Raw genomic sequence first — 23610 nt, 5'->3', positions numbered from 1 at the left:
TCATAAGTCAAAGTTCTGAGATCATTCAGAGTTGTTTCCTCTCACATGATTATTATCATCATGTAAATTGTCCTCCTTGTTTTGGTCGCTTCACTCTGCATCAGTTTAGATGTCTTTATATTTCTATGAAGGTTTCATATACTTAATGTCCTATGGAGTATTAAAAATTTTGGACACTGTTTTGTTTCCAACTCTTTACTTCAACAAAAAGTGCTGCCATAAATATTCTTGTACATAAGATCCTTTCCTTCTGTCCCTGCCTGCTTTGGGGTACATGTCTAACAGGAATATCCTTAGTCATAGAATTATGTAAAGTTTCGTGACTTTGGGGGAATAGTTCCACATTGTTTTCTAAAGTGGCTGAACCAATTCACAGCCCCAGCAACCATGTACTGATATGACTGTCCTCCTACAACTCTTCTAATAATCTCTATTTTCCTCTCTTACTACCTTTGCTACTCCGATAAGCATGAGCTAGAATCTCAGAGTTATTATTCTGAACATGTATTTCTCTTGTTATTAGTGACTTGGAGTATTTCTTCAGTCAAACCAAGTCAGCAAGCATATGTTAAGCTCCTCTGATTGCCAGACACTGTGTTAAGCACAGGAGACACAAAGAAACACACAAAAACATCAACAATAGTCCCTGCTCTCAAGGATCTCAGTCTAATGAGAAACATGACGTACAAACAATTATGTGCAAACAAGGTATATACAGGATAAATTGGAGATAATCTCAGAGAGAGATGATACTAAGGATTAGGAAAGGCTTCTTGCAGTAGGTAGACTTTACCTGAGGCTTGAAGGAAGCCAGAGAAGACAGGAGGCAGAGGTGAGGAAAGAAAGAGTTCCAGGTTTGAGGGACAGCCAGCAAAAATGCACACAGTCAGGAAATGGAGGACTTTGTTCTTGAAACAGCAAAGAGGTCAATGTCCCTGGATCACAAAATACATAGAGGGAAGTAATGCGTAAGAAGACTAGAAAGGTAGGAAGAAGCCAGGTTATGGAGGTCTTTAAAAACTAAACAGAGGATTTTATATTTGATCCTGAGGGCAATAGGGAGCCACTGGAGTTTATTGAATAGTGGGGCTACATGGTCGTATATGTTTTTTAGGAAGATCAATCTAACAGCTGAGTGAAAAATTGCCTGGAGTCCGGAGAGACTTGAGACAGGAAGAATAACCAGAAGGGTATTGCAATAGTCCGTGCATGAGATGATGAGGGTTTGTACAATGATGGTGCCAATCAGTAAGATAAATTCAACAACTGATTGGATATGGGGTGGAAATAGTGGTGAGACAGAGTAAGAAATCAAGGATGACACGTAGGTTGCAAGCCTGGATGCCTAGGAGAATGGTAGTAGTCAAAACAGTAATAGGGAAATTAGAAAGAGGGGAAGATTTGGAAGGGAAGATAGTGAGTTCAGTTTTGGACCTGTTGAGTTTAAGATGACTATGAGATCTATCCAGTTCTTGATGGTCAATCAGGAAATTAGAGATACGAGCTTGGAGTTCTGGAAAGAGGTTAGTACTGGACAAACATCTGAAAATCATCTGCATAAAGATAATAATTGAATTAATGGAAGCTGATGAGATCACCAAGAGAGATGATATGGAGAAAAAAGAGATCTTAGAAAAGATCCATGGGGTGCACCCAGGGTTAGTGATCAGGACCTGGAAGATTATCCAGAAAAGAAGGACAACCAAGAGAGAGTAGTGTCATGAAAACCTAGAGAGAAGAGAGTATCAATGAGAATAGAGTGATTAACAGTGTCAAAGCCTGCAGAGAGGTTTAAGATTGAGGAAAAAACTGAAAAAAGATGAAGTTTGAGAAGGTCTTAGGTTTGGCATTTAAGAGGTCATTGGTAACCTTGGAGAGAGCTGGTTCAGTTGAATGATGGTGTGGGAAACCAGAATGAAGATAGTTAAGAAGAGAGAGGGAAGGAGATGGCAGCATCTATTGTAGATGACTTTCTCAAGGAATTTAGCCATGAAAGAGATGAAAACTATCGGATGATAGATAATGAGAATGGATGGAACTAGGGCTTTTTGAAGTTGAGGGAGACGTGGGCATGTTTGTAGGCAACAGGGAAGCATCCAGGAGAGAGGGAGAGATTAGGAGTTAGTGAGAAAATGATGACAGAGGGCATAATCTGATGGAGAGAAATGGATGGAGTAGATCACTTGTGCATGTAGACAGGGCCCATTTCTTCATATTAGGCAAGAGGAGATAGTGGCAGAGGCATCTAAGTAATGTGAGATGAGGAGGAGGGGATAAGGGGTTGCTTTTGAGAAATAGTCTCAATGTTTTCAGTAAAATACTAGGCAAGTTTCTCAGCTGAGAGGGCAGAGAGAAAAGGAACCATGAGAGGTCTGAGGATAGATGAAAAGGTTTAGAAAAGTCGCTGAGGTGAGTGGGATAGTGAATTGATTAGCAAGACATAAAAGGAGTGCCTTGCCATAGTGAAAACTCACTTGAGATTATATAACATAAATTTATAGAGGACCCAAAGAACACAATTTTGTGATTTTCTCCAGCTTCTTTCAACAGCATATGAGTAGAAGTGAAGGCAGAGGATGGCGGGAGTAACCCAAGGCAGAGGCTTGGCAGGGCAACATTAGCTCCAGTATGTGGCAGCAAAGGACTTGAGGGGAGAGGACAGTGTAGAGTTGAACTAGTTTACCATGAAGTCAAGATGAGCAAGGGAAGAGAGGATAGCTTATGTAGGGATGATCGTGTAGGAAAGAACTGAGTGGTAGAGAGTTTGGTGAGGATTGAAAAACATGATTGAAGGTTACAAGGCAGAGGGAAAGGCGGAATGACTGTAGATTCTGATCAGATAAAGGAATTTCAGAGTTCACAAACATGGAAGTAGAACTCTTGCGTGATAGTAAGATCGAGGGTATAACTATTTCTGTGTGTAGCTGAGGTAGGGTGGAGGAATAGAGAATGAGTAAATTGAGAAACTGGGATGTCAGGGTAGTTGAGGGAGTGTCAATATGTGTGTTGAAGTCCGCTAGTATGAGTGTAAAATGCAGGCACTGAACTAACTGAGGAAAGGAGTATCCTAGTAGGTTGATGGTTACAGCTACCGGAATCTTCCTTGGGTAATAAATATGGATTGAACAAAACTCAAAAGAAGAGAGGTTACTGAGTGATCTTAGTAGAGGGAAAGTGACAGTGGGGGAAAAGGAGTGTTCTTCCATCATAACCTGTATGTTGGGGCATGAAGAATGTGTAACCGGTGCTGGAAAGAGTAGCCAAGGAAGTAACATCATCAGGAGGAAGCAAGACTCCATGAATGCAAGAAGATGGAAGGAAAAGTTTCAAGCTTTCAAAAGACAACAGTGGAAATCAGTTAGTCAACTATGCTTACTGTGTGCCAGGCACTATGTTAAGTGCTGGGTGAGTAGCTTTAGAGCAGGATGCTGGGAGAGGTTGGATTGATAGGGATAGGAACAAAAATAACAAATAGTTATTTGCATTTTTTTATTTGAGAACTGTCTGCTTAAATCCCTTGACCACTTATTTATCTATGGGGGAATGGACCTTTTTCTTCTATAGTCTCCTCCAAGGTTATCTTCTATCTACTTCCTACTTATCCTGTATGTGCCTATTTGTGTATATGCTGTCCCCCCCATTAGAAGATAAAGTCCTTGAGGGCAGGGATGGTTTTTCTTTTTTCTTTATACCCCCTATGCCTGGCATATAGTAAGCACTTACTAATTGATTGCTGATTGATTGATTAATATTTTTTATCATTTCCTTGTATATCTTGGATATTAGACCTTTATCTGATAAATTTGCTATAACAGCTTTTTCCAGATTGTTTCCCTTCTGATTCTAACTGCATTTATTTTGCATATATAGAAGCTTTTTCATTTTAACCAAAATTGATAATTTTATCTTTTATATTAATCATTTCTATCCTTTATTTAAGAATTCTGCCTTTAGTCATAGTTGTGAAAGATTTATCCTTCCTTTATCTTCCAATGTTTTTAAAATGATATGACCTTGTATATTTATGATGGTATATGGCATAAAGTATTGATCTAAACCCAACCACTACCAGAATATTTTCCAATTTTTCTGGTAATTTTTATCCAACAAGAAGTACTTAACCTGGTATTAAGTGTCCCTGGGTTTAACTACTACCATACTAAATTGTGTTAAATTGTGTATAGGATTTGTTTACCCAATCAATTCCATTGATCAAGTTCTATTTTTTTAACCAGAACCACACTGTTTTAATGATCCTTATACACTGTGTAAGGAATAGATTGAAACTATCCCATTTCATTTTAGCCTTGAAACCTTAAGAACATCTCAATTAGTCAATCATCCATAGGCTTTAGACTAAATGCTAAAGGCCTAGAAGGATATTACACAAGAACCATGTTCGGCTGGAAACTAAAGGGTACCCATCAACTGGGGAATGACTGAACAGTTATGGTATGTAGTTATGGCTTTAAGAAATGTTGAAAAGGAGAGCTTCAGAGAAACCTGGAAACACTTGTATGAACTGATACATAATGCGGTGAGCAGAATAAGGACATCAATTTATATAATCACAACAACATTGCAAAGACAAGTAACTTTGAAAGACTTGAGAATACCGATCAATGCAATGACCTACCACAATTCTCACAGACTAATGATAAAGCAGGGTACCAGGTGCTAGACTCCAGGGGTGGACTAAAATTACACTTTTTGGACAGACATGATCAATGTGGAAATTTGTTGTGTTTGACCATGTGTATTTATTACAAGGTTTTGTTTTTCTTTTCGTCCATATGGGGTGGTGGTGTTTAAACGGGAGAGACAGAAAATAGATTTGTATTAATTTAGAAAAATACAGCCTAAATTTAAAAAATAACATACTGAAATAAGTAGGATAGGTTGAAGGAATTTGGTTATGCCCCACGGATTATCTATAAATTATCAAGCAAGTTGAGAAGGGATCAATTCCAGAAATTGTAGCAAGTGTGACTTTTCAGCATGCCCCTGAGGAGGTGGTGGAAGGAGAGGCCTCAGCCTCAGCCTTGGCCAGGTCTTTTTCCCTCTTCACCTTTGACAGGAGAGAAGACTTTTCCAACTTCCAATGGTATGGAGGATACTGAACTTTCCATCCTCTTCCCACTAGTATCCAAATGGTATCTCCAGATTAGCTGATGGCAGGGTCTGCCTTGGGAGCCAAGGATAGACTGGACCCAGGTTCACTCTTCTTAAGGAGAATCTCTTGAGCATTCCATGAATGGGAGAAAAGGACTTTGTGCAACCAGAAGCTTTGCGTTACCCATTCGCCACATGTGCTATCCAAGCTTGAGACACCCTTCCCCTGGACACTCTATGCAAGGTGTCACAGATGTAGGGGGGATGTTTTCTACCAATTGTTCTAATTGAACCACCTTAGTAAATATCTTTTTTTAAAACTATTTAAAACTGTCTCACTAATTGATTTTTCAACCAATTAACTTGGTGGGGGGACAACTTTGTGGTTCTGAAACTATGACCTTATACAAAATCACCCTGTTGCCCCTCAGTGGTACCCCTTTCGGGGGAGACACGGATAGCCCTAGCTCTGAGAATCTTTTTGTCAGTGAGAATGGTGATTAGGATAAGGATCCTCAGAATTTGCATGGGCTACAACTGCTTTACTGTAGAGTTTTAAATATAATACTGCTAAACCCACTTAATTCCTACTTTTCTCCATAATTTCCCTTAACAATCTTGAATTTTTGTTCTTCCAGATAAATGTTATTATTTTGTATAGAGATATAAAATAACCCCTTGGTAGTTTGGTGTGGCATATGTGTAAATTAGTTTAGGTAATGTCTTCATTTTTATTGTTGACATGTTGTAACCATAAGCAATTTGTACCTCTCTAATTATTTGTCTTCTTTATCTCTATAAAAAAGTGTTTTATAGTTGCATTAACTCCTAGGTGTGTAGTGGAATTCTGAGATACTTTATATATTCTATAGTTGGTTTAAATAAGATTTCTTTTTCTAGCTCTTCCTGCTGGGTTTTATTAATAATATACAGAATTATGGATGATTTTTGTTGGTTTCTTATTTTTATTATGTGCCAGCAACTGGTAGGATAAAAATACGAAAGTGGGACAGTTATTGCCAAGGAGAACATAACTGAGTTTACATTCTGCTGAGGGAATAAAACATGCCCTTAGATTAGTAAGTATAGGATATATAAAAAAATAATACCAAGTGAGTGGCAGAGGATGCTAACAGTTATAGCATCAGGAAAGGGAAGGACCAGCAGAAAAGATTGACCTAGAGAGTGACTGAGATAGACCCCTCATATACTCCCTATTCCAGAACAGAATCCACTGTGGGGGCAAATGAAGTAGGGGAAAAATAGACCTTCCAGGTTTCCAGGAGTATGGCAGTGGTGAGGATGGGAGGAAGGCTTGATGGCTGTTTTCTCTTAATTCCCTTGTGTCTCCTTCCTTCATCTGGCCAAATCTGATTGGGGTGAGCCTGACCATAACTGTATTTCCACATGGATAGTGGGAAGCTGTATGACTATCTCTGAGCAGAAGAAAGGAACTTGATATTCTCCTCTTCAAGGAAAAAGAGTGTCTGCAGCAGCCTCCATCAGCCAACCATAGGATCATGACCCAGATTTGCACTGCTTCTAGCCCTTTGTCACTCAGAATACGTGAGTCTAGTCATTTCAGGCAAGAATCAAGGAAACAGCAAGAAGTATGGCTTAAGGACCCCTTAGCATCCTCGGGGAAGGAGGCATCGAGAATTTAAACCCTGGGTCATTCATCATGGAGGAAGGGAAGACATTGGAAGAGATGGAGGAGCTGAAGTATAGCCAGAAATAACACAGTTGTCTTTTAAAATGTGCATATATCAGTGTGGGTAATGAGGATCAAAGATGCATGTGGCATAATGGTTAATTCCAAATGTAAACCCAATTATTCTTATAAAATTTTAAATACAGTTGTTTCCAACTTGGACATGATGGAATAACATGGCACCTTCTCCAACTCATTTTACAAATGAAGAAACTGAGGCAAACAGAATTAAATGACTTACCCAGGGTCACACAGCTAGTAAGTGCCTGAGGCCAGATTTAAACTTAGGAAGATGAGCCTTCCTGACTCCAGGCCTGTTACTCTATTCACTGTGTCGCCTAGCTGCCCTTTAGATATGGTGGCATTTCTCTTAGAATTGAAAGTTATCCTCACAACCTACAGCTTAAGTAGATTGGCTTGTTCGACAGAGATCCTTAGCTTTCTATTCATTGTCCCATGCCGCCTCAGTAACACACAGAAGGTTCTGAAAATAGGGACAATGTAGGCAATTTACTCCCTCGCAGCACTGAATACGATTGTTGTCGACAAACAAAGTGGTAGTGACTACTATCCTTCTCTAGAAACCTGGGTTGCCACGTGGCCACTCACCTGAAACACTTCAAGAGCAGGAGTCAGGAGGGGGTAAAGAAAGGTGGAGAAGAAAGACTTCTCTGGTCCTACCTCTTCCTTTACCAGAAACTGCCCACTGTTCTCCCAATAAGTCATCTTTCCTTTTAAGCTGGGCACACATACAAATTACACACAGCCTGAAATATCTCTGTGCCCAACTTCTACCTGTGCAAACACAGTTGGCAGCAGTCATTCAGGATGTCTGAGAGAAGTGGTCAGAAGGCATCACTCACTACTTCTTCCTCCCAGAAGGATCTCTGTACTGGAGGACAAACATTCTCCACACCTTTGCTTAAACCATACTCTATGCTCGGAATCTCCTTCCAGTCTCTGACTGTGGGACATCCTTCCAAAACTCAAGTGCTTCTTCCTCCATGATATTTTCCCCATCCCAATCCCACTCTCTAACCTCTCCATGAGAAACAATCCATCAGAGCTCTCAGACTTTTCATAGCATTTTTTTTTTTACAATTTTCTCACATTCATATCATTCTTATCAATCTGCTCTGCATTATGGTTAGTGTGTAGTTACCAAATCTTTGTGTACTCATTTCAGGTCCATAGCTATAATGCAGAAACTGAGAGGAGGAGGTGTGTGACCATCCCACCATCAGTCACAAAAGGTCTTGGTGGTCTGCAGCCAAAGGCAATCTGTCACTCACAAAGACTTCATATTTTCTTCTCCTCTGTAGCTTTTTTCTGATCTTGCTCACTGCATGTGGCCCTGTCCCCCAGCTTTGGACCTTTGGTGCTCTAAACCTTTATTCAGGATTTCTATTTGCTACCAGTGGTTGCCTCTGTGAATTCCTGAATTTGAGGTCATGCCAGCTTTCTGTTTACCTGAAATGGGTATTTCACTCCTTCACTAATCTCTAGTACTGCCTGGCCCCACTTGTTTGTTCACTGTGGAGGTTAAGGATTCAGTGGTGTGTGTCATATTGCCCCATTTAGACTGTAAATTCCATGAGGGTGGAAGCATATATTAATTCTCTGTGTATTACCCTGTACCAAGCACCCTCCTCGACCCTCCCCCATCTAATGTAGTACTTGCACTAAGTAGGCACTAAATAAATAGAATCATAGTTTGTAACCTTAGCTGTATCTCAGACTTCTCACTTTCACTTCACATGTCCAATCCCTTGCTCAAGCTTGTCCTTTGAACCTCCACGATATCTTTCTAATCTGACCCCTTCTCCCTACTCATATGACCACCACCTTAAACTCAGGCTCTCATCGTTTCTTGCCTAGATGATTACAACTGGTCTCCTGCCTCATCCCCTCCCCCCACTCCATTTTATCCCCTCCCCCCCCCCCTCCCCCCTACTAATGTGATTTTTCTTAAGCACAGATCTGATTATGTCACTCCCCGGCTCTATAGCTCCAAGGGCTCCCTAATGCTTCCAGGATGAAACTTAGACTTCTCTAGTTAGCTTTTAAAAACCTTAAAATACTGGCCCTAAACGATCTTTCCAGCTCCATTAGATATTATTCCCCATTCGCCACTCTTCAGTCCAGCCAGGTTAGCCTTTTCTCCCTCCCTCCCAAATGGCATTCCATCTTCTGATTCTGAATCTTTGCACTCATTATCCCCTATGACTGAATGCTCTCTCTCCCTCCCTCATCTCTACCTTGTACAAGTTTTCTTTCCTCAAGTCACAGATCAAGCACTGCCTCATCCATGAATCCCTTCCTGATTCACCTCCAATGCTAGTGCCCTTCCTCCCAAACTATTTTGTATATATTTTGAATTTTTTTATTTATTTTCATATTTATTCTGTATTGTAGTTATGTGTATGTGCAAATACAGATACATATGTTCATGTCTACATGTATATATTCATGTGGATATATAAGTGTGTATGTGTATATATATATATGTGCGTGTGTGTATATATATGTGTGTATGTGTATTACCAACACATACCACATACTAATTGTGGCCCCTGTTAGAATGTAATCTATTTGTGAGTTGGAATTGATTTTTTTTTTTTACATTTGTGTTATTAGAATCTAGCACAGTGACTTGTACTAAGTAAGTACTTAATAAATGTTTCTGGATTGATTGGTAAACCGATAGAATATCATAGCTAGAAAGGACCTTAGAAGTCATGTATTTGCACCCTTTCATTTTAAAGATGAAACAAATCCAAGGGCTAGTAAGGGATAGATTTGGAACTTGTGCTCCTTCATTTATTTTTCACAGTCTCTTATAAGTTATTGAGCTTGTGCGTGGGGGGGGGGGGGCCGGGGGGGGGGAGGTGCTGATTGAGTCAATCAATTAATCATTCCACCCAACTTAAAGTAACTGAGACTCTAACACTGATACCTTAACCAGTTGAGAACCCTTCTATTCAGTCAATCAATCAATCATTGGCATGAGACTAGGTGGGAGCAACTTAGTTAATCAGTTTGGAAAGAGTGAAGGAATCCAATTCCAAAATTGCAGCGAGGTGTATTGGTGTTGTCTGAGGAGACTTGGACACACACTGAGGATCCTTTATAACAGGGCTGTCCAAAATGTGGCCTCGGGCCGAATGCGGCCTGCAGTGGGACTTATGTGGGATTCTATGCCTACAAGCGTATAAATTTACATAAATGCTTTAGTAAAGGAAGCCGAGCTACCACAGAGCTCTCACTAAAACGGCAAATCAAAATACATTGTCTATTGTTTCAATAAAACCTAAGGTTGGACAGCCCTGCTTTATAAAATAGCATGCCAGTTTGAAAGCCAAGCATTTGGGTATGGTATCTCGGAGGAGACAGAAGTCCAGTCAAGCTCCTGAGAAGAAACTACTTAAAGAGAAAGGGGTTGGGGTGAGGGGGAGGGGGAGTAGAGCCTCTAACTAATTGGTATCCATTGATAATCATTGAGGGAAGCACACCAGTCATTAAAAATTCCCAACCCCTCAAGTACTATCCCTTTTTGTTTGTTCGTTTGTTTTTTTGAGAGGGGAAGGCAGGGTAATTGGGGTTAAGTGACTTGCCCAAGGTCACACAGCTAGTAAATGTGTCAAGTGCCTGAGGTCATATTTGAACTCAGGTCCTCCTGACTCAGTACTATCCCTTGAGGAGAAATGTGGTAGCCCCCCTCTGGGGACCCAACTTGTCAGAGCCAACAGAGTATATATGACAAATTGATGGATGGGTGGATGAATTAATGAATGAATGAAGCAAGTGAGGAGCTATCATAGACCTATTCCTGGGAGCTACTGGAAGCAGGATATGGTATGACCCTGAGTAACAGGACATTATCTTTTAGCTAAAGCCCTGGGACCCAAAGCCCAGAAGACCTAAATACAGGTCTGCCTACCCAGAAGCCTTTTCCCCCAGGCCTCCTGCCCCTTTGTCTAAAAATTCCTAGATGTCTAAGACACAAAACTATTCTCTACCTACTCTTTGTACCATCTCCCCAACTATCCTAAAAGTATAATTATGCAACATTTTTTGTCCTTTGTTTTCGAGGAGGACCAATGACATCGCAGGGTGTTGTCTTGGCTCGTGGGTAAATTAGATTTAAGTGAGGCAGGGCTGCACAAAGTTGTCAGCCTCACTCTCTCTTCCTGAGTCAGTGAAGTCCAGTGGCAAGACAAAAGTCTAGATTACTGGTGATGGCCTGGGATGCAGTGAATGACCTTGGCATCTTTGATGTCTAACAAAATTCTAAGCGCTCCACAGCATAGGATTCAGCCACCTTCATGACTTGGAACAAATTGTTCTCATTTGCCCATTCTATCTGGGAAAATCTTCACATGCTGGGGATAGACATCCCACTACCTCACTGATGGATTTGAGGCCCATTGGCCTCAATCTGTTTTAGCCCATCTGCCAATGTGGTTTTACTTGATGTGGCCACTGCACGTGTTATAGCTTCTTGGAGATATGTTTTAACAACCCAGCTAGCAGCTTCTGTGGGGGCGTAAGATGCACCCAGGACACTGCCAGGACGCTGGAAAAGCACAGGATTCTTTTTATCTGCTTAAACAAGGAAAGCACGGTGAAGGGGTTGACCAGCTTACTTTAATCCAGCATTCAGTTAGCATACAGACAACAATCATTTAGTTCGGGGGAAAACGCCAGCATTCAGTTAGCATTCAGTTAGTTCAGGGGAGCATACAGACAAGCATCAAGAGACAGACCAAATACAGATTCATTGACTTACTTCAGGGGAAAAAACCAGCACCCTGAGGTTCAAAACATTCATTTAGTTCGGGGGGAAAAAACAAACCAGCACCCCGAACCTCAAGACCAAAATACAAACAAGTTACAAATATCAACAGACAGACCCAACACAATTCATAGTTACCAACATCTGGGCTCGGCCCGAGAGCAAGGGCTGGCCCAGAGTCACGCTTGTCTGCCGCTGCTCCCACACCAACCGGAAGAGGAAAGAGAGAGATCTTCAAGCTGTCCTCTCCCCTCTTATAGAGTTTTTGACATCATCAAGCGCCGCCTGAATGACCAGGGCCGATTGGTTCTTGACTTGGCCCCTCCCCCTAGCGTAGACCAGGTTCTGGAGCTAACACCTCCCCTCAGCCAGCCCCATGACTCATCACACAGGAAGTTGTCTGCTTCCTGGAATGCTCTTTGGGCTTCCTGCCCCGGAAGAGCAAGCCACAGTGTCCAGAGGCTCAATGAGGTAAGCTGAGTCATTCAAAGAAAACAAAAGCCATTCTGGTTACACACAGGTGAGAGCCTGGTGAATCAGATAGACACCAAAATGAGCAGCCCTGAAAAAGGATTAGGCAAAGAGAAGCAACTAGAAAGAAGTAAGAAGATTCAATCAATACTTGTAGATGTTGAAATTTAGTTTACAGTGTCCCTCTGTTTAACCTTACCATATAATCTCCAAATCATTTTCTCTTTAATTTCTCCACCCTCCCCTTATGTTGGAGCTGTATTCCATAGCTATCTTTGGCCATTTGCTCCATATGCTTTCTTGAATTTTCTATGTGCTATTTTAATTTTTTTAATATTACAAACAAAAAGAAATGCATACTACAAACAACTGTGGAAATTGTTCAAGTGTACATGCAGTAAGACAAAGGCAGATATTCTCATCTCTGTGAGATCCAACTGAACTCCGACTTGCTCAACTCTTGGCCCTAAACCACCTAGAAACCAGTCCAGACTGCTTGACTACCCACATGACTTGGGTTAATGGGAATCACCAACTTTTCCTTCAGGTAAGATGAACAAACCTTGCCATCTGCCCTGATGCCACTTTCTAAGGACTTCCTGCCTTTACCATTTGCCCTGCTTGTACAGTTTCCCACTATCATCTGACCTACTGACAATCTAAAGATGCCCTCCTGGGCCATGCAATCTGCCCCTCTGGTCCATTCTTAGCTCTTTTAAAACTCTTTTCATTTACCCAGCAGTTGAACTCTAATATGCTGTCTTCTTCCCAAGTATGAACTTCACATAGATTGTCTTTCTCTAGTTGCTAATCTCAGGGCTGAGTACATCACTTGCAACTTAGTAGGAATAGGAGTTCAATAAATGCTTTTTTGTTGATTCATGTCTGGTTTATGGCTCCCCTGATCTTCCTGATAAATGCCATCTTTATGAACAAACACCTCTTTTTCTATTTAACAAAAATCTTAAGGATTTGGCAAAGGTAGAAAAAAATCAGCAACAAGGAGGGACTGTGGGAAGAGGCCTAAAATGGGGGTTCGGTGGTATTCTGATTGATAATGACGTTGAATGTTTCACATTCAAAATTTGTCATTCCCTGTTTTAGTAAAATGTGCTTTACTTTTATAATTCTGGGTATTGATTGCTCTTACAAATATGTAAGAGTTTCTTGTAGATTCTGGATATCATAGTCAAATAATTAAATTGTTCCTGTTTTAAAAAAGGGGGTGGAGGGCTAGGCTAGCCCTCACATCAGAAGTGCAGTTAGCCTGGGAAGAGAGCTTAAAGAACTCTAAAATAATTAAACAGAGCATTATGGCCCAGAGTTTCCACTGCTTTGAGGGTTTGGATACCCAGAATACTTGGGGCTGATTACTTCAGACTAGACATGAGCAACTGTTCAAAGACCCCTCAGATATCCTTGGAAGAAGGCTAGAGAATTTTGGCCTTGAACCACAAGTAACCACACTGTTAGGATTCCCATCCAATACTTCGTGTGTGGGACAGTAATGTAATGGAAAGAGTCCTGAAGCCGTAGTTAAAGACCTGAGTTCAAATCTGCACAGGTGTGACCGTAGGGAAAGTAACAATCTCTCTGTCACTTGTTTCCCTTCTCAGTAAACTGAGAATAATAGTATTTGTGCAATCAACTTCCCAAGGGTATTATGAAGAAAACTCTTCATAAACTGGAAGGTTCTGGAAAAAGGTGAGGTCCAAAGACAATACATCAGGAAAAACCATCAACTGGCCCTTAAATATTGGAAAACAAATCAAGAAGAGAAAAATTAGAAGAATTTGGCTTACCTGTGTAAAATTGATACCAATTATAATCATTTTCACAAATTCCTTATCACTTGTACTAATCACTATAGGGCACAATAATGATTATTTATAATATTAAAAATCAGGTTAATTTTGTTAGTCTTAATAGATAAGAGGCAGCTGGGTAGTGTGGTAGATAGAAGGCTTGGCCCAAAGTCAGGAAGACCTGAGCTTACATTTAGTCTCAGACACTATCTGTGTGACCCTGAACAAGTCATTCAACTTCTGCCTGCCTCCATTTTATCATCTATAAAATGAGGCTCTTAATAGCACCTACCTCCCAAGGTGGTTATGGGGATAAAATGAGCTAATCTTTGTAAAGCACTTTTGAAAGCTTTGAGTGTTATTATTTGATTATGACTGAAATAATGTACACGTAGCACTTTGTAACTCATAAAGTGCTTCAGACACATCATCTGTTGTAGCTAACCTCCATTTATGTGCTCTCAGACATAATAGCCTGTTGTTAAAAAAATTTTTTTTAAATTAAAGAGAACATTACTCGGAGTGTATAAAATCAACTCAGGAGCTAAAGCCAATGACCTCTGGTGGAGTTAGTGGTAGAGGCAGTGGCATGGGCTATTGTAGACATCATCTCTTTATAGCTAGCCTAGAATGGGGAAATGGCAGTCACATTAGTTGCCACTTAAGAGGCCAGACATAGAAACATAAGTGGCCCCATGGAACATCAAGTATAGTGTTGTTATCCAACTTCATATCCATAGAATCATAGACTGAGCTCAAAGTCACCCCTCCCCCCCACTCATTTTATAGACCAATAATCTGGGCTCAGAGTGGTATTGACTTGCCTGGGGTCATACAGTTAGTGTCTGAGGTTGGATTTGAACTCAGATCTTCTCGAGTCCATCACTCTGTCCACTAAACCATGCCCACCTTTATCCTTGGTAACAAAACCCTGCAACCTGACCCCAGACTTCACTTGTCACTACTTTTCTTGGACTTGATCTGATCTACGGTTTTGACCTTGCTTCCACTCTGGACACTACCTTTTGCCTCTGGCCTTTCAGCTCCATACCTTGCATATTAACCTTGGCTCCAAACAGGACAATTCCTGTCCTTACCTAGATAGGTAATTCCTGATGAAGCCTTTGTCAACTCCTCAAATTGGAAAGTTCATGGCACTTGCTCAACCTTAGCCCATGACAGGACAGGGGAATATAGGTGACAACCCCTAAGCCTGTGTTTGCCCATGTTAAAAAGTCTTCTCTAGATATCCCAAGTCTTCAATTTCTCATTTCTCAAAAGGAAAAAGATAGAATCCTATCCTGTCCTATCACATCACCACCTTAATTTCCCTTTGTATTCTATGGTGACATATTTCCCCTCAAGAGAAAGCTTAAATTTGATAGAATTCCGGCCAAATCTCTGAGAGGAAATTACTTTAGGGTAGGCGAAGGAATGAGGAGTTTGAGCTTCCATCTGACTAATTAACATGAATTGATAATCATAAAGGGAAGCACAGCAGCGCAGGCTAATGTATGAACATTAAAAAGCATTAGAAAGACCATTAAAAAGGCATTAAAGAGCAATAAAAAGACAGCTTCCCCCCAATCACTCAGGGGTTACCCACTAGCATCTAAAGTGAAGCAATTCAGTGAATGGAATGTGTGACTGGGAGCCAAGAAGACTTGGGTTCAAATCCTACTTCTGACATTTATTTGCTCTGCAACCACAGATAAGTCATTTAACCTCACTAAGCCTTAGGCGACTCTCTGACTACATTTAGGAAATAAGAAGTCCTCAGAAATATTTCTTCTAAACAAGTGATACAGTCAGCAGTCAGTCAGTTTTAATGTCTGAAAAGATCAGAAGACAGGCTGTGTTTATTCCAAATCATACCCTTCCATGCTCACCAATTTATTTTGAACCAAAGGAGGGCGTTCAGCATTTTGTCTTGTAATTTAACAAAATTACTGTTGAGGAAGGATCAACAACTTGGGCATAAGTCAAATCAACAAGAGTCTTTGTCTGCCCTGTAACAAAGTAAGTGAAACTGGAGAGAGGGGTGATTGAAGAAATAAAGAGCATTTTATCGTCAAAGATTCATCCGGCAAAACACAATTGTTCAGAATTTTAATACTATTGTTATTGGGATATATGCACATTAAGAGGGGAAGGGAACCATGTTAAAAAGAAGTTGACAGAGATCAGAATGAGAGTGGTTTTAGAGTTCAAAGGGGAGGATGGGATTTCTAAGCAAAAGGTAATTCTGAGACAGATTATAGGAGTGTGTGTGTGTGTGTCTGTGTGTGTGTGTGCGTGTGTGCGCCCGCGCGTGCACACACGTGCGCGGAATGCTGATTTGTATTCTCTGTTTTAACAAAATAAGATGCTCAAATTTAGTTATTTTGAGATGGAAATTTGAGATGGGAAGTGTGGAGTAGGAGCATGCTAAGCATGGAGTTAGGAAGACCTGGATCCAGTCCCCCACCTCTGGGTTGTGTGACTTTGTTTCCTCACCTGTAAAATAGGAATAATGATACTTGTAGTTGTTACTTCACAGGCTTCTTGGGAGGTCCACAAAAATAGTGCCTGAAAAGCTCTCGGCAAACATTAAAGTGCTATATAGTTGTCAGTTATCATCACCATCATTACTAATAAGCAAAAAACCCTAATGCTTTTTACTACTTTTTCCCATATAAAACAATCTCCCTTTTCCCAAAGAAGCTGGAGTCCTGCTCAAATCCAGTAATAGTGAAAGCAAAGAGAGAAACCCACAGCTACCATGGGATCTCCTCTACCACTCCTGGCTTGAAAATGGCAGAGAAGTCAAGGACACTCTCAACAACACCAATGCAGTTCCTTCTCTATGACTCAGAGTACTGACTGGTGTCTCTGCAGCTAAGTGGTGCACTGGATAGAACACTGGCCCTGAAGTTCCAAAGACCTGAGTCCAAATCTGAACTCAGTGTGTGACCCTGGGTAAATTCTGTCTGCCTCAGTTTGCTCATCTGTAAGATAGGGATAATAATAGTACCTACCTCCCAGGGTTGTTATAAAAACAAAATGAGATAATGTGTAAAATGCTTTGTAAAACTTAAAGAGCTATATAAGTGCTACCTATTATTACTATTATTATCAATAACTCCTAATACTCTTGGCTAATAGATTCCTTAATATAACAAAATGTTCACTGGACAGAATTGTGTTTTTTTTTTTTTTAAAAGCAAACAGGTATTTAGATGCTTAAACCCCTGAGATATGTACAGATTCCTCTCATTTGCTGTAACCCTTGCTTGGCAACTCATTTTATGTATGAGTATTCTGAAGATGCATTAAAAGAACATGTCAGTAAAATGAATTTTAAAAACACATTTTTATGAATATTCTTAGGGGTTTTTTAGACCCCCCTAATGAAAGGCACATATTCCAACCAAGTCTTCTGTCTTCTAGGGAACAAGGGAACTTCTCACTCAGCGTGTTTAAGAAGAAATGAAGTTCCTGGCTTCCCAGTCCTTGGCAGCTAAGGAGTCCCTTCTTCAGAGATGGTCCAGTCTAATCATGTAATACATCTTAAGGCCAGGAGAAATCTCAGTACAATCCAACATTAAGTCACTGATATCATCATTAAGGAGCTGAAAATCCAAAGTCCTGTTTAAAGAAGATGGTAGAGGAGGAGTCAGCGGCCTCTTGGTGGAACAGGTGGAGGAGGATGGAAATTCTCTCTACTTGGAGGCCTGAAATGAAACAAGGAAAGATTGAGAAACTAACTAGATTGACTTCAAAGTTAAGATCCATAATATGTTACCCAGTTTACAGAGCATGTAAAATATATACACACCCATTTTTTAAACACACTTCCTGTGACCAGGTGTAACATGAGTATGTTTGGTTATTGTGGTTTTTTTAAGACTTTTAAAAAAAGGGCAACCAAGTTACTGACAGTGTTTTTATGTTAATTTGTTGTTCTATAGCTCTAATGAGTAGGAGATCAGTTCAATAGATATGAAGCTAGAAAAGCAAAGTTAAAATATTTTAGCCAATGGCATGGTGAAAAGAAGAATGCTGTCCAGGGGCAGGGGGTGCTGTTTAGCCTCTTCACTGAAAAGAATGAGGTTAGGGGTGGGGAAGAGGTGGGAACAGAAAAAGAAAGATGCATAGAACAGATAGCCTAGGGTCCTAGGATGGCTGCAAACAATGCGAGCCTTATACTTGTACTCTATCTTGCTTTTCTGTATTCAGTTGGTTTTGTTTTCATCTCTTGTTTTATGTGTACCTGATGACTGATCTGAAGCAGGCATACTGAAAAATGTTGCATAGAAGCAGGTTGGTGGCTGTTGTCAACTTCTTTTTTTTGTGGGTTTACATTGTATCTTGTTACTTGACTGAGCAATTAATTGATTAATTTGCTGATTTTCGAGGGTTATCTAAGTAAACCATCACATCTGCAAGTAGAGATAATTTGATAGTTTTTCTCCCTTTTTTGCCCATGTTTACGCTTTTAATTTCTTTCTTTTGACTTATTGCCAACACTAACATTTTCCGAACTATGTCAAACAGCAGTGGAGAATGGGCATCTATGTATTCTGATTAGCTTATCGTACTAACTTCATATTCCTTTGTCTCACTTGCCATGCTTCCATTGTTTTTGAATGACTATGAATGGTTTTCCAAACTTGAGTAAAGCCCAAGTGACTATTTACAGATAAAATCAACTGTTTGCAGATGGGCAGGTTTCCATATATGTGTTGTAGCATGTAAATTTAATTATGTTGGAAACTAGCCAACAATTGGAGAAAGGGAGCACAATCGGGCACTCCTTAATTATCACTTTCCTTCATATAATTGTTATGCTACCTAGAAGTTGCAGTTGGAGGAATTACTCAGCAAATGCTTTCTGAAGGCCTCTTTTGTGCAATTTTTTTAAGTGAGGAAAAGAAACTCACTAAGCAGTTTAGGAAATGAAGGGTGGCTTTTGGTTAGGGTATAGATTAGAAGCTTCAAAGGTACATGAAGAACATAGTAACAAAGCTCATCATTGTCCAGTTCTTCTGACTCCTGAAAATGGACAGCTTCATTGGGCCAAGTACTGAGTGAGTAAATTTTACAATGAAAAATCATATCTTGTTTAAACTGCACAGTGTATCACAGAATCAGGGGGAATGGGTACAAAAGAATTCTAGAGCTAAGATGGTACCTGCCTTCTGCCTTCAAAAGAAAGGACTGTGTATTCTTTTCTTGAAGATTTGCAGGGAGACCAGAGATTTTGAAAAAAATATTGCAAGAGACATTTACATATTGGATTGCCAATATACATATTTGTTATGGGTTGCAATCTGCCCTGTTGGAAGGTAGCTATGCTGATGCAATCATGGATTCATTGAAGTATTTATATGCCATACATACTTGCAAATAGATTTAACGACACATTTATAATTTTATTTCCAAACATAACAAATACCAAATCCATCACATTTAAAGGTTTTTGCAAGTACTTTTTTAAAAATGAAATCAGATTTTCAATCTTTCCCCGCCCCCTTCTATTGTTTCTCCTCCCATTTTCACAATGTTCTTACTAAATATCAAGACCAAATAATTTTCTGATTATTTTACACACTGAAACGAAACCCCATTTCTGATTTTGGTGCCAATCTCATGAAAACCTGTTCTTCCTCATTTTTCCTTCCGTTTTAATAAGATCCCATAAACTCTGTGTGGTTATACCCTATTAACTTGCCAATCCTATCTTTCTGATTTGTTGCTTGTTGTTTCAGCTGTGTTTGACTCTTCATGACCCCATTTGGGGTTTTCTTGGCAAAGATACTTGAGTGGTTTGCCATTTCCTTTCCCAACTCATTTTACAGTTGAGGAAACTGAGGCAAACAAGGTTAAGTGACTTGCCCAGGGTCACACAGCTACAAGTATCAGGCTGGATTTGCACTCAGGTCTTCCTGACTCCAGGCCAAGTGCTCTATCCATTGTGCCACCCAGATGCTCCGATATTTCTGCTACCCCTTGCCAACTAGCTCAGAAGTCTTTAATAATTGCATACATGAAAGTTTCCTTTTTCTCATACCTTCTTGGACAAATGCCTTCTATTCTAGCTCCAGAAATTTATATTACCTTTAACCAGTAGCACATTCTGTAACAGATGATATACAATTTATGTACTATATCAGAAAGCTATGTAGCTGAAAGCATTAAATCCATGGAGAATTGATGACTAAAGATGGGTAATCAATCGCTGATCATTTTAATATTTTAAAAGGATGCTTAATTACAAAAATGGTATGACAGAATTATTAGCCTTGTTTTAAATCCTTCAGAGTAAAAAATGTTGAAATTACTAATTAATATCTAGCATTTACATAGTGCTCTAAGGTTTAAAATGTGCTTTACATATGCTACCTTATTTGACATGAAAAATCCTTTATACCCAAAGATTCCATAATACATTATACAGTGTGGATCAGTAGGCATAACACTGGGCCAGGAGTCAGGAGGATTGGGTTCTAGGCCCAGCCCTGCCACAAATTACCTCAGTGACCTTTGATGAATCACTACACTTTGCTTGGGAAATTTCCTTACCTGCAGACTAAAGGGAAATATGATCCCCAGTTTTAATATTATAATTCTATTCATTTACAATGGCTATAGTATACTTCAGTAGAAAGAACACCAGCTTTGGAGTCAAAGATCTGGGTAACATGGCTCTTTCACCTAAAAGATGCTGTTAGTCTTTGAATAAGCCCTCTGGGACTTAAGAAAGGAGGTGAAGATTCTCAAATCTCAGGGCACTCTAACCTTCCAATATTTCTGGCAGGGCTCTGGCCCTTTGTCTCCTATTATTTCTGAGAGACACCAGAAGGTAGGGTTCAAAATCCTATCTCTGTCACTATGTCACCTTGGTTAAGTCACTTAACCTTCCCAAGAGCAGGATAGACTTGATCAATGGCATCAAATTCCAATAGAAATGGGTCCCTGTGGACCACATATTAACTTAGAAAACTACAAATTAACATTGTCTGTGTTGTACCTTATTTTTATTTATTTTGTTAAACATTTTCCAATTAAATTTTAATTAATTAGTTTTTATTTGGGCTGCAGTGGGGAGTTTTGTGTGTTGCTTACACTGAATTCAACACCTCTGGAAGAGATGACCTCTAAGCCTCCTTCTGACTCAAAATCTTGGATCCTATGATAGCTATTCATTTGACCCATCTGGGTAACATGGCTCTTTCACCTAAAAGATGCTGTTAGTCTTTGAATAAGCCCTCTGGGACTTAAGGAAGGAGGTGAAGATTCTCAAATCTCCGGGCACTCTAACCTTCCAACATTTCTGGCAGGGCTCTGGCCCTCTGTCTCCTATTATCTCTATCTGAGAGACACCAGAAGGTAGGAGAGAGGTGATGAAAAGAAGGTGGGGAGGTACCAAATACAGACCAGTCTCTACAGTTTTGTTTTGGAGCTGCTTCCTCTTTTCCTTCTAGGGATCAGGTAGAAAGAAATTCCTCCATTCAGAAAATGGGCTTCAAGGTGAAAAGCTGCCACCCCACCCCCCAAAAAAACCACACATACATATTCTCCTGCCCTGGAAAGCTAGGAGCATAGGAACAGAGGGACAGCTCCTACCATCCAAACTTCCTGCCTGCTAAGGTACAGATCTTCCTTGAGCGCCTTGGGCCTACTGCCTCCAGAGGACATCCCATAGTCTCTGCCCTCTGCTCCTACCTTGTTTGTCCCTCAGCCACCCTCTCCAAGGACCTGGCTCCTGACAATGCTGCCTGGGGGTAGAGATGAAGTTGTGTTTGTCTTTGTATCTCTTCTAGCGCTTACCAGTGTTCCTCATACATCAGGTGCTTAATAAATGTTTGCATAACAACTGATCTTTCCCATGGTTCCTGCTATTCCCACTCCATGTAATTTATTTTAATTTTCCAATTTCTTTTTGCAAACCTTCACTCCACAAAATATTTGCCAAGAATTATCCCTGGACCCTTCACAATATCTCTGAAAAGGCTGTATGGTGGTAGGAAGGAAGACTCGTCATCAGGAGAGACCCAGCTTGGACACTTACTAGCTGTGATCTTGGACAAGTTACCACCTCTCTGGGCCTCACTTCACTATCTGTAAAAATGAGTGTAATAATATTTGTACCACCTACCTCACAGGGAAAAGCATTTTGTAAACTTTAAGATTGATTCATATATACCTGTGCAATAGTTTTATTATTATGGTTCTTTACTATCTTCTTTACCCCTTTCAATGGCTTTACATAGTTTCCTTTATTCTTGTGCTTACCATGGGCACACTAAGATTTTTAAATAATTAATTTTTCTTCAAAGGGCTTATTCATTCCTTTTATAATTTTTTCTAATATTCTCAGTATTCTCCAATTTACTTTTTCTTGACTCCAATTTCTTTATATCCCTCAACCTAGACATATTTTTCTTTTTAAAAATGTTTATTGATATCTTTGGTTTCCATAAAGTCTTACTTTCCAATCATATCTCTCCCCTCTTCCTCTCGGTGCATATAATTTTCTAACAAGTCTCTAAATAATTTAGAAGACAGAAGAAAGATTGTTTCCCTCTTCTTTCCTTTTAATACAACATAGTATCACATTGATATTTTCTTCCACAATTGCCACATTCATAGTGAGCTCAGGGACCAAATAAAGAACCCATTCCTTTTTCTTGCTATACTTGGAGCTAACAAGTTCTCCCTAGCCTGCATCTATGTTGTCAGAATTTTTTTGCACTTAAATGTACAACTATAGTATTAGGTTACTATTGATTTAATTTAGAACAATTCCTGCATTTTTCCTGGACAAACTTAAATAGGAACCATCCATATAAAACTTCAAAATCTGAATGTATCAGAATAGGAGAAGAAACTCTTACCCTAGCGATGTGATTTATGTCTGTCAAACTGAGGACTAACCTTAGGGACAAGCTTAATTGTCATTTCCTCTCTGCAGGAAGTAGTCTCTCTATTTTTCCATGTTTGCAGAGCATGTTGTTGGTGTTAATTGCACTTTTATTGTCATGGTTATTTGTGTCTATTTCTTAGCTTATCTCCCTTGCTAGACTGTAAGCTCTCTGAGGTCAGGGCTCACATCTTAGTCTTCCTTGCATTATGCACAGAGCCTTCCACATGACAGATGCTTGGTAAATATTTGAATTTGGTTTGGAAAATATTTAAAATATGGGTTGTTAATGAGAACGATGGAGTTTTCAAGTAATTGTGAAGATTCCAGCTGACATTAAGAACTCTACAGATTGGGCTACATGCTCTTGCATTTCATCATTTATAGGTGTTGGAACATACATACATACATAAACTACATTTGAAAAGTTCTGTAAAATTCTATTGCCTTGTTAGATTTTAGTAGCATTAGAAGGACATCAATCAATCAGCAAACATTTTCAAATTTGTTGCAGCAAGCATTTTAACATTTGTTTGGAGACTGCATCTCCCTAGCTTGCCCAGGATAGAAGTGCAGAAGCCATTCATGGGTGCCATTCCACTGTGGGTTGGCATGGAAGATTCGACCTACTCCATTTCCAATCTGGTCCAGTTCACCCCTCCTTGGGCAGTCTGCTGGCCCTTCTCCCTCCCACGGATTCACCACATTGATACCAGACTTAGTTTGGACACTCGATAAATGTAGCTGTAACTGCAGCTCAGATCTCCCAAGCTTGGGTGAGATCCACCAAGCTCAGCCTTTCCCGTAGCAG

The 23610-nt window shown here is 40.0% G+C and overlaps 1 protein-coding gene across 2 annotated transcripts in view; it reads right to left on the bottom strand.

The window, feature by feature from the left end:
• Positions 1-15752: 15752 nt before the first annotated feature.
• Positions 15753-23610, bottom strand: part of PIK3AP1 (phosphoinositide-3-kinase adaptor protein 1) — a 143988-nt gene continuing 136130 nt past the window's right edge. For both annotated transcript variants that reach the window (XM_036735081.1, XM_036735082.1), the window contains one exon: positions 15753-17607. In XM_036735081.1, the coding sequence (XP_036590976.1) occupies positions 17550-17607 (58 nt within the window). In that variant the 3' untranslated portion in view covers positions 15753-17549. The remainder of the gene's footprint in view (positions 17608-23610) is intronic.

The sequence above is a fragment of the Trichosurus vulpecula genome, chromosome 8 (genome assembly GCF_011100635.1).
Source record: "Trichosurus vulpecula isolate mTriVul1 chromosome 8, mTriVul1.pri, whole genome shotgun sequence".
NCBI classification, from domain to species: domain Eukaryota; kingdom Metazoa; phylum Chordata; class Mammalia; order Diprotodontia; family Phalangeridae; genus Trichosurus; species Trichosurus vulpecula.
Note: the sequence above shows the minus strand (reverse complement) of the source record. Positions and strands in the feature narration are given on the sequence as shown.